The 15386-nt window shown below is 43.0% G+C and overlaps 1 protein-coding gene across 1 annotated transcript in view; it reads left to right on the top strand.

Annotated features, from left to right (window-relative positions):
- The window catches only part of crppa (CDP-L-ribitol pyrophosphorylase A), a 44821-nt gene extending 32548 nt beyond the window's left edge, over positions 1-12273 (top strand). Inside the window, exon 10 of the mRNA XM_031867310.1 lies at positions 10799-12273. Coding sequence (XP_031723170.1) covers positions 10799-10903 — 105 coding nt within the window. The 3' untranslated portion in view covers positions 10904-12273. The remainder of the gene's footprint in view (positions 1-10798) is intronic.
- The last annotated feature ends 3113 nt before the right edge of the window (positions 12274-15386 follow it).

The raw sequence follows: 15386 nt of genomic DNA, 5'->3' as shown, positions 1-15386 counted from the left end.
ATTTAAAGAAAGGAGGAAAAAACACTTAACAGAATGATTGTTTGATAAGTTAAAGCAAAACATTGCAGAAAGCAGCAAAGATCAGAAATGGCGTGGCATTTCGTGTTTCTTTCTTAGCGTCCAACATCCACCCGGCCCCGTCACACAGTTTTCCCCCTGCTGTTTGCCTAAGTACTTGTCTTTTTTCTAACAATTATGTCTTTACATTTTATCTAAGATCCCCCCCCCCCCCCCCCCCCTGGAAATGTGGACGAGAGCACTTGGCTCCCTCTGTAGAATCCTGACATCTCCATACAGACAGAAGCCCGAGGACCCCACCCACCCCTCCTCAGTGATGTATTTGTAGAGTGTTAGGGTCAGAGCCCTGGGAGAGACTCGCACTGCCACAACATGTGCAGGATATCAAGCTTGATCTTCCACACTGAGAGCGCTCCAGATGTGTGTCGGTATGTGTGAAACTTGACCGCCGGAGTTTGGCTCAAGGAATTAGACGTACTAAAGCGGTGTTTACTCAGCTTTGATTTCTTAGATTAAAGAAGACCAGCGAGCGCGCTGTTTGGGCTGATACGGCTTGACTTCGACTCATACAGACAATTTGGAAATGACATTCCAAGACAGAATTAGTGTTACAAACGGAGACGGTATGTTCTTATGGAGGATTAATGTGAGCCAGCTCTTCACAATTGGTTTGTAAACATTCAATCACTCAGAGAACAGGCAAAACATACGTGTATGTTTGTTTTGCCACTTGGTTTTGAGCTTTTTCTGACCACCCACAGGAGTCCTGGTTCGAGTTTTCCTCCAGCTCTTCGTTTTTTTTGTCGTGGGTGAGCCCGGCTCTGCAGGGATTACGCTTTCATTCAACAGGCCTCATCTAAGATTGTTTTTGCGGGCGCTCACCTTCCTGCTCAGCTTGTGCTTTTGTTTGCAGGGACCTCTCGGTACACATGCTTGTCTGATTGGGTGTGGTGGAAAATAGCTGCGGAATAGCACACAGTGGATTCAGACCAGGGAAAACACCACCAGATAGCCCAAAACGCTGGTCGAACTTTAACTAAGGCTGGTACATGTATTTGCTCCTCCAGTCACTTGGAGGGCATGTACATATTTTACTTTAAATCCTTGTCTGCAACAAACGGAAAGATGCGGCAGAACCCAAATTGGAGTCCAAAATATGTAGCTGAAAACATTTGAGGCACAAAATAGGCAATGCAGTAACAGAGTCTTGGTTCATATTTGATCAGCGCCGCCTCGTTTAACAGTTTGATCTGAGTTTTGCGAGCCTGCTGCCTTTGCTATGGACGGACCTCATTTTCATAGAGTTGAGGTTGTTGATCAGTCAACACTCACCATCATGCAAATCGGCGCTCGAGCACTCCGTGTGAACTGCTCAGAGACGCAAGCTGAGAGGCTCACTAATGCATCGCAGACACATTACAGATATCTAGCAGGCTAAATATCTGGACCTATTGAGGAGTCTTCTTGGGAGCGCGAGAAAACGTGGTTCGGGGACCAGACACACTCATTGGGGATTCCTCCTGATGAAAGACCCTTGTCGCCGGTCAGTCATGGAAAGACGACTACAAGACGGCAAGTTGTCTGGTGTGAACAGTACAGATATCTGATGACTTTGAAAGTTTTGTAGTGTGAACTTGGCTAAAATTACCAAAAGTGTGCAATTGACCACATCTGATTGGCATGGTTTAAAGGTTACAAACCGCAAACACAAAGTGTCCACATGGTCATGGTAATCATTTAGCCAGATTTTATGCTTGAGTTATAGTTCAGCCATTGAGACGACCCCCGCAACACTTAACGGATGTATCACGCATGATGTGGCAGCGTCCTGCTTTAATCGAATTCGCCACAGTAAATGTTTCACTTCACTATGTGATATAGAGCGACAATTGGCTCCACGTGGTGAAGGAGGAGGGGAACACCAGCTACAGTGTAGCTCACAGAGTGGCCTCAAAGCCATACAACCATAAATTCAGCTTTTGTTTGTTGGCTCGTTGCATAACCTTTGGAAATTTTGGGATAGTAAACGGTACCGAATCAGACTGAAAGCAAAACTCAACTGGAAGTTTATAAAATTATAAATAACCAGATTTCAAGGTAGGATTCAAGAACGTAAATCTGCTCTGGTATTTAACGTCCTTAAATGAATCTTCAGGTCATGAAGTGTCATGTGAAATTGATTTTTCTTCACAGTTTCTCGTAGTGGACCCTTCTGGTTCTCACACTACATCTGTCAAGCCACACGGCCAGCTTTATCCCCCTGATGTTTAGTCTGCGGTACACCGATATTTTGACAGCAGTACAAAAACACAGTGTTGCACCTATGTTTGTATGTTTGGCTCACGGCCTACTGCGATTACGATCTTGTGCTTGTGTTAAGCATGGAAGTGAGGGCACTAGGCCTAGGCCAGGACGTGCATTGCTGAAAACCCAGCTTTTAATAAATGTCTTGTTTTGTGAAATACTCCTGCACCTGCATCTGACCTCAGATGGCCTGGGATAGAGACTATATTTGGCTTCCCTTGGTTTCTTGTAAGTGATACAGTGTGATAAGTAACTAAGGCATCAGTGGAGGGTGTGTGCATTTTTGGGTCTCTTTCTCACCGCATGTGCGATTTGGTATGTCCCAGTTCATAAATCCCACCCATGCCTTCATGCTTTCATACCTCCTCAACTAAAGAGCCATTGTTCCGCTTACTGTTTTGAGGGATGTCTTTCGGCGAGTTGAATTCAAACAAAGTCATCTCTCACCAGAGCATGTTTTAGAAATAAGTTGTCACTGAGGGGATGCAGTGGAGATGCAGACCCCCCTCGATGTCCCATTCTTAGCAGGGTTTGAGTCATCTGCAGAGCAGAAAGAGAAGTAGTACATTGGACATGACTAACAAACTGCTCTGTTTGCCCAACGGACGCCCCTAGACAGGATATTTTGGAAACCCGTGTTGAAAGAGCTTTACCAGTGTACCGTGAAAGGGTTGTGTGGCAGCAATTGTTCCCTCAATGGGGTCTGAAAAGCGGTTATCAATGAAAAGCTTGCTTTTTCTATGGCTGGAAAGTCTGAGGGGAACTCACAAAAGTAGGGTGGGATACAGACGTATTAATTTTCCTCCATTATGATCTCTTTCAGATGAAGTGAGGCAGAACGACACGGGTATCTAAAGTACAGACATTCAGCCGGTGACTAAATACCTTGCACAAATTCAATAAAACACATTCCCAGAAGTATGAAATAATGCTCAAGTCTCTGTCGTCTCGGTCAACTTCAGCTCTCAGTCTTTCGGTTGGGATCCAAGCTCATTTTTATATTGATGGCTGAACTTTCAGATTAAGGGTGATGAATACTCTGAAGGTTGTTGAGCTCTAATGGTAGATATTAAAACGGACTGGATCTAAGTGTGTGGAGGTATTTCCTCCTCTCTGTGGACTTTAATGTATCGCAAGTACCAGAGGAGTTATTGATCCCCTTTGTCTATTTTCCCCCAACAGGAAAGCTGCAATACTTTTCCTCACTACAAGTACTTTTACTTGCTATATTTGAGGATATATTGCTGCTAATAACTATTGACTCAGACTTTATTCATCACATTGAATTGTGGCTGAATCATTACAAACTCATGCTGTGAAGCCAAATTTTATCCAAACCCACAAATCTTGATTTAAATTCTTTATTGGAGAAAGTTTCCAATGTTTCCAATGATGCCAAACATGTCGCACTGAATTTTGGGGACAATGCATATAAAATCATGCATAAGACTTCTAGAATATTTCCAGCCACAATGACATGGAGTCTTGGGTTTGAATGTTTCCTCGTATACCTTCGATGAAAAGCTGGAACAAGCAGCTCAAGACTCAATATGATGCTGTCAGAGTGGAATGACGGATCCTGAAAGCTGCTTAAGGGGAAATAAAAAAGGGGACATGGATGTGAAGGAGTTAAATGCAGGACTTTTACTTGCAATTGTGTATTTTTCTCTCCGTGGTATTGCTCCATCAATCTGCCACCATTCTTCATTGCACCAAATGAGTCTCTGCAGCACCCTAGCGGTGTTAAATGTGCGTTCTAATCAGACTTTTGGACCAGCCAGTAATTGGACCTGTTGCCCTCTTCACTCTTTGCAGTTTCGCCCCGAGCTACTGCCTGTCTTCAGTGATACACGGGAGGGGAGCGAGGGCAGCAGGACCACAATACCCACTCAGGGGACGAGCTGTCAGAAGCTCTGAAACACTATCCCCTATCTGACCAAAGCGCTGGCTGTTTTTGAGCAGTATTGTATAGCTCGGGATTCAACGCGCAGGTCATTTCGGGAGAGTTTTTTCCGAGAAATTACTTCATCTATTAAAAGGGCAGGAGTCAGGGTAACGCGCAGTTCATGTTCGGTGGATTTAGCGTTGCAGACACCCAGAGTGGAGAATACTGCCTGGCCTTATTGCTAGTAATGATGCTGCCCTCAAGTGGATGCTACAACTATTAGGACTGCAGCACCCTCATGTCACAGGCAAAAGCACAGGGATAGTAAAAAGAAAGAAAAAGGCCATAAAAACTTTCTAAATGCTCTTGGCCACCTTGGTTATGGTAGCTGGTGTGACTCTAACAACTCTTTCCAGTTCTCTTGGCTCGGGCTCAGCGCCAAGCTTTTCCATAAGCTGTTTTTCAATTAGGACCCAGCGCTCTTGGCATTTCATGAAGGGAACAGAAGTGGAAGCCCTCAGCAGCAGCAGTCCTCGGGGCTGAGGGATCTCGGGAGAGTGACAGAGGCGTACAAATTGTCACCGTTAAAACGTCCTAATTGCCTGAAACCCGTAAAGCTTCAAAGCAGGTTCTTCTTGTGTGGCAGAAAGTGCCGCTGCGCGCTCCTCTCAGGCGGAGAGGCTGATTGCATCTGTGGCATTAAAGAGAGAGTTCGAGGATCGCTTATTGTGTGTGGTCCGCTAGTCCTGCCCTGTTATTCCCCCCCCTCCCCGCCCCCTTTTTGCTCTGCGTTTCAAAGACCTGTCGCCTCACGGCTTGTCAAAATCCTCCCTTTTAAACAGTAAGCAAAAATAGAAGCTAATGATTGAAGTTCCATTCCATAAACTTGTGGTTCGCAGTTTGGAATAACAAGGCCGTTGCATGTGTTTGTACATTCATACACATGGGAGTGATTGAGAGCGATTTGCTTTTAGTTACTGCCCAGTCAAATGATTATACTATATTGCATTGTTTATGTATTGAAACCATGCTGTCACTTAATTTCATAATATGACTTGTCTTTTGGACTAGTATTTAGGTTCTGTGTGCACGAAGAATATAAAAACCGAACACCCCTAAAGTCCCCAGACCTCTCTCCAGCTATGACTCGTATCCACTGGTATTTTCCCCCGTGATACCAGTTCATATATTGTTTGCGAACAGTCTCTATTTTTAAATGTGAAATCTGTCAAGAGAAACTATATAAATGTCATGTAGGCCACCGAGGGATTGGATGCGTCGGTAATCGATGTAGCAGAGGCTCTGCTGTCAGTGGAAACAAAAAAAAAAAACGTGTTGTGTTTCAGAAAATGTAAATGCGTCGCTTTCCTGTTCAACATGGCACACATTACCGGTGATAGGCCTTCCACTAATGTGAATAAATGATGATACTTTTGGCTCGGACACCCTTTAAGTAGGGATTTGTGGCAGTTATTCATTATGAAGTGGAAAATTAGTTCCCCTTATGTCTGATAATAGGTAGGTGAATCTCGTAAAAACGAGCACTTTTAGAGTAGAGTAAAATAAAATTCCCTCTTGTGACTGCACTTAAGACTTTGGCACACGAAGATCTTTGTGTCTGTGGAACATAAGAGGATTAATTCCTCACCGTAAACAGGTCTATTAGCTCAAATAGCTCTATCAATCAGACTCTTCTGCTCGCGGTGTTCATCTCAAAGGCTCAGTTACGCTTTCGCTCCAGGTTTTATCTCATATGTGTCCAAACACCCAACTCCAGCTCTGTTTGTCTCAGCACTGCGAACTGGTTTCTCCATCTCCAAGATTCTGCTGGAAGAGACACGGGGGGGGGGGCAGAGACACTGGAAACGCTGGAGGAGATGGGCTGTGATGATCTGGGCTGTGATGATCTGGAGACATGCAAATCCCTCCAGGATCACATTCCAGGGGTGCACATGTACGGGTATGAAGTAGCTACCCACTCTCTTTCGTATGCGTGCGTGCTCTCTTACGTGTTCCAAAGCACGGTTGTTTAGCGAGCTGCTTTATTCCTCCTGGATGGATGCCCCCTCCCCGCCAACGGCAGCAAAGCCCGGGTCAGGAGGGGTACCAGCTCTTTTCTGTCAAGGCTAACTAGAACTGTGAGCGGTGATCAATCAGCTCACAAGCTCAGATAGATTTCTGCCTGAAAGCAGTTAGATATGCAAATATCTCTGAGGCCTCGGAGTTTGTTGCCATTCAGTAATTCTACCCCTTTTCTTCTGCTTTTTTCTCCCCCACATTTGAAGCCTGAGTGGCAGTTGTGACTACTTAAAGCTGTGCCACCAGTCGATGAAGAGCTCAAGTCATATTCGCGTTCCACTGTGCAGGCAACTACTTGATTTAATAATGCCGTTTTATGAAGCATGATTCATATTTCAAAGGCCGCATATCTGGGCTGGAAATAATTCAGCGATCGGGCTTAGACGGGCTTAGAACTTTGATCCTCCTTGGTGATCTCGACTTGCTTTTTCTTATTTTCTCGTGTGCAAACTCGTGTATTTCTTTGTTTTTTTTGTTCTGCCTGTAAGAAAACAGGCCTCTGTAATAGAGTCATTAGCTGTGGTTTGATTGCCGTAGCTGTCTTCAATATGCCCGAGACACCCGACGTTCTCGTGACTTTCCCATCGTCCTCGTCAATGCACTTGGGTGGTAATCGACCGACGATCGTGCTCATCGCTTTTATCATCCCTGTGGCGTTTTAGCTCCTCCGAACACATGTAACATCTGAAATACTTAGCGTGAGAAGACGCAATTTCTTTTAGATAACAATCGGAGGAATGCTTTGATCTGATTGCCTATGGTGTAAACAATGAAAAGATGCAATTAGATCATTCTAGGACGCTTTGATTTCTCTCTGCGAGCTCCTCACAGATCATTGATCACTGTTGAATCTTTGCATATTTTTGACGATATGTGGTAACGTTGTGCTATCAGCTGCTTTCTGTTGGTTGCTTACAGATGTACTGGATCTCCTCATACTTGTGATTAAGCCACAGAACAACGAGTTGGGTAAATCCTAAAGAAAAACAGGGAAGCCTCACTGGTTTTCCTTCCCTCCATTTCCTTTGATTCTTCAAAGATTTAGCCAATTTTAGATCTAAAAAGCATATTTAAAAAAAGAAAAGATTGTAGAAGCTGACAGAGAATGCCTCTGGAGCTCATTCAAAGCTATCATATTTTGATTCCATCATCCTTTCTTTTTTCATTCCTCCTCGTTGCTTTAATCAACGAGGAGGCTGGAGTCGCTGATCTGTACTCCAGTTCCCCCCTTCAGTCGGTTTGGTGTGGAAAATCCGTGTCATCTGACTCCCCTCCTCCGCTGGTTCTGATTAGGGGAGGAGTGCTCCGAGAGTTTTGGATCCCGGGGTCTCTAGCTCCCATTAAATAACGGTCAGGCCCGATTCCACGCTCATCGCTCTCACACCTCGTCACATTCCCGTCCGGTTCCTGCACAGACTGCGCTGTTAGGAGCCGTCCGGTGAAGTTAGGCTGTAAGATGGAGAAAGGACGGAGTGAGAGAAAAGCTTATTTCTTCTCCTGGAGTTGATCGCACACTCGCCTCCAAATGTGTTAAAACCGCTGACCCATAGTTGTAATGCCAAAAGCATTTTGAAGCCAGACCTGAAGACATGTTGAATAGGATGTTCCAGATCACAAATCATCGCTATTTTGTCATTTCAGTAGGATTTACTTTTAATATACTTTTATGTTCCTCTCTGTGGATGTTAGGACATTAAAAGCTTTGTGAAAATCTCTCTTAAATTATTTTATTTCCCTCTAAGCAAACCTGCCTTTTGAGAGCTGGACGATGAAATTGATTACGGACCCAGAAGAGAAAGTGTCAGATTGGTCGGTGACGTCAAATCCAATCCCATTTTTAAAGGATGATTACGATTAATACAACTTGGATCCAGTTGTCGTAGGTTTTGCCATCGTTTTGGTCTGTTTTGATAACACTGTACTCTCCAAAGTAAAAGGTATTTTTCACAGCAGATGTCTTTGACATCTCGTAGCAGCACAAGTAATAAAGGTCTCTGGTGTCGTCCGTCCTGGCTCGCTGTCATGACTTACTGGAACACCCAAATGGAAACGAGACGTTCTTACGGTCATTAGTTACACCTGCACTTTTCCTGCCACGACAGGTCAAAGTGACGGCTGTTAAAAGTGACTTTTTTTCCGAATGAAAGATCTGAATGCACGGTGACATCGTCAAAAATATGTCAGACGGGGACGGAACCTTCAAAGTTGAACAGTGAAATTATTACCCAAACTATGGATGTAGGCAGCAAGTCTATGAGGAAATGACTCTACTTCTCTCTTGATTTATTCCCTCAGTAAACATTGTAAACATGAGTTCATGGTCTCAATCTCTAGTTTCAAGTCTTCTTCAATACAGCATGATGTTCATTTAGTACATTATGGTCCATTCAGAGTGAAACAGACCATAAAGCAGGGGATGCTTTGGGGTGGGGCTACATTGTGATTGACAGGTCGCTACCACAGAGTTGTCCGGTCTGAGAGTTGTCAATGTATTTATCTTAGAACTTAAACACTTTCTCTGTGTCTTTTCAGTTTATGGAAGTTAATCGTAACATTTTGGTTGCCTAAAAATAAAATGCCTTATTCAGCATACTTAGCTCCGCCCTCTCGTGTCACTTCTTGTTGCAAAGAAAACAAGAAAATACCGAACTCGAGGTTTCAAAACCATAGTCCACAAACTTCTATATATGTATTCTACGAGTTGAATGTGCAGCTTAGCTGTGAACTGTCTGTTTGAGTTCAAGGTGACGTTAGCAGTTCTCTCCTCTTAATTTATCTGATAACTGACAGAATTCTCAACTCGTGACATTTTGTTTCCATCTTCAGTCTGACAGTAATTGGCGTCACTCCAACAGATTTCCCGTGGCGCTGATTCGCTAATCATTTTCCCCTCCGATCGTTTTTTTAACCGAGGAACCGATGTCACGATGCCAGACCAATCGGTCCACTCGGTGGAGATTTGTATGCTACAGTATCCAGCCAAATAAGGTTATGAGTTCATCTTTTTAGTCTGGGACATGTAGCTTTAACCTCATCAAGTGCATATTTAAGACCCTTTTATACATATATTTTTTGGGGCAAAATCAATAAAAACAAGGACCCATTGTTAGAAAAGTTGCTATGAATTTTCACAGTAAATCTGCCGAAGTTTTCTTTGTAAACTACATGCAAGAATTAAAATCTTAGCATACAATTAGTTGGCTAAAACTGTGGAAATATATTAAAAAAAATAACAGACTTACCATTTAACTGATCATGTAGGTTTAATGTTTTATGAATGCAGAACTAATGTATATGAAACTATTTGCTCGTTGCGGAAACCAGAATCCATCCCAGGTCTTTCCTTCCCTTCTTCTTCTGTGGTTAAACATCTTGTTTTTGCCGAGCTCTCTCGAACCTTTTAAAAATTTCAAGAAATGAAAATATTTTTTATATGTTCTCCCTCATGCATGCTGCTATACATCAAAAGCCTTATTAAAGTCCACCATCCATTTGTGCAAAAAGTCCAGGTAGAGCATGAAGCATAAATCTACGTGAGGAACAAAAAGTAAAGCTCCTTGAACTGCAGTGCCTTTGAAAAGATGGAAAACGGGTCATTCTTAGGCCTCATCAAGAAATTAAATCAAAGTAGGGAGTCGCTGTGTGGCCTGAGGAATGGAGTCAGGCGAGTGAAAACCATTAAAAGTGCATCGTGCAGGCGGCCTGCCGAGAACAAAAGAAGAAAGAGATGCAGAAGAGAGGAGTCACAAAACAACCACAACAGTACAGTTTGCCTTGAAAAGAAACTTTTGTCTTGCGTGTGGTTCAGCGTAGATCTGTCCAATATCATGCACCATAGATCTCAAAGTAGGCCCTGTTGGTTCACAAGCTTCAGAGGACTTGACATCAACACAAATTTGGGAAAAGGGAAAGTTAATTGTGCGCCCCCCCCCCCCTTTTGGTAAATTGTTTCCATCTGTTGATTTGAACATACAATAACACGGGAGTCACGAGAGAATCCTTGATTCCACAATCAGATCGCTTGTGGTGAATTCAGTGTGTGCGGTGTGTGTGTGTGTTTGACCTCACAGCTCTTCTCTCATGAAGAGACGTCAGCGTCCAGGATATTCTAAAGAGTGTCGTTATTTTTAAAGAAAATGGCATATTCGGAACCTTGCCCACTTCTTTTTTTTAATCTACTGTTTGTGAGAGGTGTTCGTGCAGCCAAACACATCGATGACTCCTTCCCAACAGGCCTGTTCCTTACTTGTGCTGTTTCTACAAGTGGAGCAATGCTAGTTTGAACTGGCTGCTAATGCTAACTGGATGCTGCTGGTGTACAAACACACGGATGACTCAGACGGGAGTCGTGACTAGTGGGAGAAAGGATAAACGTGAACAAATGTGAATGTGCGTGGAGATGTCTCAGTTTGTTATTGCAGGAGTCTCTAGTCCTGAGCTCATGTAATGAGTGTCTGTCTGTAGTGTTACGGGTCCTCCTTGTCTCTCCTCCTCCTCCTCTCTCTCTCTCAGGACACAGAACGTTGGGAGAGGTCAGTATCGAGGGTCGCTGAGATCACGTCAGCCCTGATCCGGGAGAGGAGCCCCGCCCTGGTGGGACAGCTTCTGCAGGCCTGAAGCAGCAGCAGCAGCAGCAGCAGCAGAAGATCCCCTCAGAGTACCTCATGAACTCAGCAGCAATGAGACAGTTTTATATCTCTTCATCAATAACAGTTAAAAGGAGCACTCCCACGATTACGTACTGCCCTCAAGTATGGCGACTTTCAACCTCCAGATATCCACAACAACCTCCTCCCTGCCTGGTAAGGAGGAGGTTGTCTTTCAAACTCAATGTCCAGCTGTTACTCCATTGTAACGCAGGTGTTCTGCTAAAGAAGTTCAGCAAGTCTTCACTGTAATCCAGCATCATGTGAAGGTGGTGGGTTGTTATAAACATATTTGGTTGTTATTTGGTGTTGGTCATCAGATCCCGCCGCTGTGTGACGCCCCCTCTGTGTCAGATACTGATGCACACGGCCCCCTCTAGCGTCTGTAGGACACAAAGCGGCCATCGCGCTGTGTTTTTATGTGCTTCAGTGTTTCCCCTGTTCGTCTCTCTCTGCTGTTGCCGGCAGGGCTGAGCCTCACACAGAGTCGACCGGGTGAACCGTGCGATTGGGCTGCATTGATTCAAAATCTGTCAATGCTGCACCTTCCCGCTGCTTTACAATGTCGTTTTGGGGAAAATGGGGCATGATGAATAAACAACACAAAAATGCTACATACTCGAATGCAAATATTTCTTATTAAAACTATTTATACCGGCAGTGATGTGAGTATTAATGAAGACACCACAACACATACAATCAGGTGACGATTCAACACTATAAACACATTGAATAAACTACTGTATTGTGTCATAACCACTGCTTTTACCACTGGATGTAGTTCTTAATGACGACACTAATATGTAATAAGGAGTTTATATTTTTTTACTCTATGAAAACTGCTTATTTAAAACAATAAATGGAATATTTGTCTTCTGCATATTGCACTGTACGAGTGTTTATTTCTGGAAATGTTCTTTTGATTTTTATTCAGAAATCACAAAATATTCAGATTTCAGTCTTTTCAAAATAAACTTCCTCAGGAAGTTAGGTTTGGGCAACACGAGCATTTGGTTAGTTTTGGGAAACGATCGTGGTTGGCGTTAACTTCACTGACTAACAACTCACGGGACCACGGAGTGATGAACGAGTCACGTGACTAGCTGATCACGTGACTCACGGGACCAACGAGTCACGATACGAACGACTAATGTGACAAAAATAAATGTGACAAAATAAGTCGACTTTCTGTTTCACCCAGGTCACCTGATCAAAGTCCTGTGTTTGTTTGATGTTTACATAAACTTCAGAATATTCTTAACATGGATTTTAAAATAGGTGTTTCTCACAGCAGATCACCTGACCTCTCCCCTGTCTGACCCTCATTACATAAACACAGAGGGCAGTGCTCACTCACTCTGGGCCACGTTGTTAATCAACACCTGGACTTTTTAGATTTGGCTCTTGCTTTCTTTTTCTTGAAATCTTATTTGGATAATTCCCAAAAATGTAGCAACGTCAGCGATATTCATCTCATGTTGAAAGCAACATCTGAAAGGTGCTAAATTTGAAATTTAGAACATTAATATCGTGGCAAGCGGCTGTTTGTTATGTAATGATGTAGTGGATTAATGGTGTCCTGAGCAGAGAATGAAGTCACTCTACCGGGGTATGTGTTGTAATCTGAGCTTCTCTGCTTTGTTTACGTAGCCAGTCCTCTGTGTGTGTGTGTGTGTGTAGGCACAGCTACGGGAGCAATTGGCTGTTAGCTCCTAGCCGCTGTTAGCTCCTAGCCGCCTGTTGGCTGTTAGCTCCTAGCCGCCAGCTCAGCCGTCACCATGTTGAGAGCCATATAGAGGCAACCCCTCAATCACAGATTTGCTCTGAATTTCGAATTCAGCCCCTTTTTAATGAGCAGAATATCTAGTGATTACAGCTGTCAGAGGGATATAGTGGAGTAGAAAGTGCAATATGTTGAGGAGAAGTCGAAAGTCTCCAGGGGGAAAATCTCATCAAAACTGAACTTGAATGAATTAATTTGAGTAAATGCACTTGTTCCACCTCTGAAGCATAACTGAATATGGAGAAACATTTGACTTTGTGTGTGCAGGTGACAGCAGCTGTCCTCAGGGTTCATGTACTTGTCACAGGAAAGGGTTGAAACCATTCGCGCACATCAAAGAGACCTTAAAAGTGTTGATGCCGGAACATTCCTGAGGCGGCCACAAAGGCCTCGGCGCTTTGTGTACACCTCTCACACTTCCAGGGCATCTCCAGTTTCCTGCGTCTCTCCGTCCTCTGCAGCTCGGTGGAATTCCAACTGTTGATGGAGAGCCGCCTCGGGGCATCTTCAGACTCCTGTAATGAACTCCTCGCAACAATATACACGCTTCTATTTCAGGGCTTTCTCTGGAGATTGTGACCCAGAGTGGAATATGATGAGCGCTGCCAGCAGCTAATGGTGTGAACGCATCTGCATTTTTTATTCATTCATTCAGGATTGTCCTTTTATTTTGTTGCCTTCTGAAAGCTTCCTCCACCTTCTCTACTTTCATGTATTCATTTGTTGCCCTTAATCTATATTTATCTCAACAAATCCCATGAAAACGTGTCTGACTTCCCTCTCCTGTCTTGTGCCCATTCGTTACAGAACACTAAATCTTTAATAATGAGGCACAAATTTAAAGTTTCATACATTTTTGTAAATATCAGTAATTTCCTTAAAGAAGCTGGTCACTGTAGCACTGTAGCGTTACTCAGACAGGAGCAAATACTGGATTTGTTGGGGACTATTTTTGGCAATAAGTCAGTCAGTCAGGGAAAATTTACTTGCATATCGCCGAGGTTGATAAAAGTAAATGTTTCCTTTTTGGTCAGAAACTGAAGGGGGGGGGGGGGAAGTGATTCAGGTGTTGTGACCCGGACATAAACACATGAAAAGAGTGAGGAGGACAGAAACGTCTGCATGTAAGTACTTCATCAATGCTACTCACATGCCTGGAGATAAGAGGCTGTGCTGAAGATGATAAACGATGCATTTCTTTGGGTGTAGGGCCACCTGGTGGACATTAATGTTAATACATTCATGTTAATACATCTGGTGGGATGCGCGTGTGAGACATTCTCTCTCCACTAGGGGGGCATATTGCTCTGAAAGTTTCGATGTTTTGGTGAGACTGAAGCTGTTTGTGGTGCTGAGATGTGGTAGAAATACACGGATTATTGTACTTTTCAAAGGATTGGACTGAAAATCAAATCTTTAACTGTCCTTTGAAGTACTTCTGTGGAGGAATGGGGATAGAAGCAATAGGCCAAATTCTGCTCCGTCTATTCTATTATTCATCTTCATAAGTAAGTTTATAAGTGTGGAATGCCAGTGTCTCAACAGACTTTACAATAACGAACATAACACAGTTACAGACGTTTAATTGTATTGCTTATTGACAGAATAGGCTGTAAATAAATAGCATTTGTAGCTCTCAATTGTAACTTGTTGTATTTATACATCACTTACTCGTACATATGCATATTTAGACCAGCTGTTTATTCTCACTATTGTCATTATTGTACTTCTGCACAATATATTTTGCCTACTTAATGTAAGTATTGTAGTGTATTCATATCTACCTCTTCTTTTGTATTATAATATGTATTGTTTCCTTCACAGACAGAACAAGGCAGTGCTTTTACAGGTGAATATTTACAAAATTCAAAAATAAATAAGTAATGTAAGACTAAGAACAAAAACAGAAGGGGGAAATAAACAACAGGGATGAATGAAATAAAAAAAAATCATATATTTTTTATGTATATCGTGACTAAAGATACTGTATACACGCACATTGACATCGCTAAGTGAACGATTGAGTCAGTTTATTCTACATTCTATATTTCTTCTTTATATTACTGTTTATTCTCTATATAAATTGTACTGATATTGTCCCTTCTGGTTAGATGCTGAACTGCGTTTTGTTGTCTCAGTGATTGTATTCTGTGTAATCTAATCTAAGAGGGACAAATAAAGTAGGTTTTCAGTCTCAATTCAGCCGTTGGGTGATATTTCTGTCCTTTTATAGGTTATCCACACTAAGTCATTTTTAGACATTCTTTGAAGTGATCAGTCTGTTATTTAAGTGTAAACAGGGACAACAAAGTCTCCACCAGTGATTTAAGGCGCTGACCATGAACCACAATGTCTGCGGTTTGAGTCTGGATGAAGACATTTGTTGCGTCTCTCTCTCTCTCTCTCTCTCTCTCTCTCTCTCTCTCTTTATCTTCATCTTTAAACTGTCAAATCTAAATCTAAATAAAAAGCATAAAAAGCCCTCTGACCTGTGATTGATTTCAAAGTTGTCTTTGAAACACACATCTATCATCTTTTTAATTTCCTGACCCTGAGATTAACCCGAGCTGCTTTCCGATGGCTCAGTCCTGGTTGCTGTTCCTGCTGTTAGTGTCTGAGCCGAGCTAGCTCAATGCTAACCAGAGCCACGGGGCCTTGGCTGATACCTCAG

This window comes from Anarrhichthys ocellatus, unplaced genomic scaffold (genome assembly GCF_004355925.1).
Source record: "Anarrhichthys ocellatus isolate YVR2014 unplaced genomic scaffold, GSC_Weel_1.0 scaffold39, whole genome shotgun sequence".
NCBI lineage: Eukaryota > Metazoa > Chordata > Actinopteri > Perciformes > Anarhichadidae > Anarrhichthys > Anarrhichthys ocellatus.
This window is presented reverse-complemented; position numbering and strand designations above follow the sequence as displayed.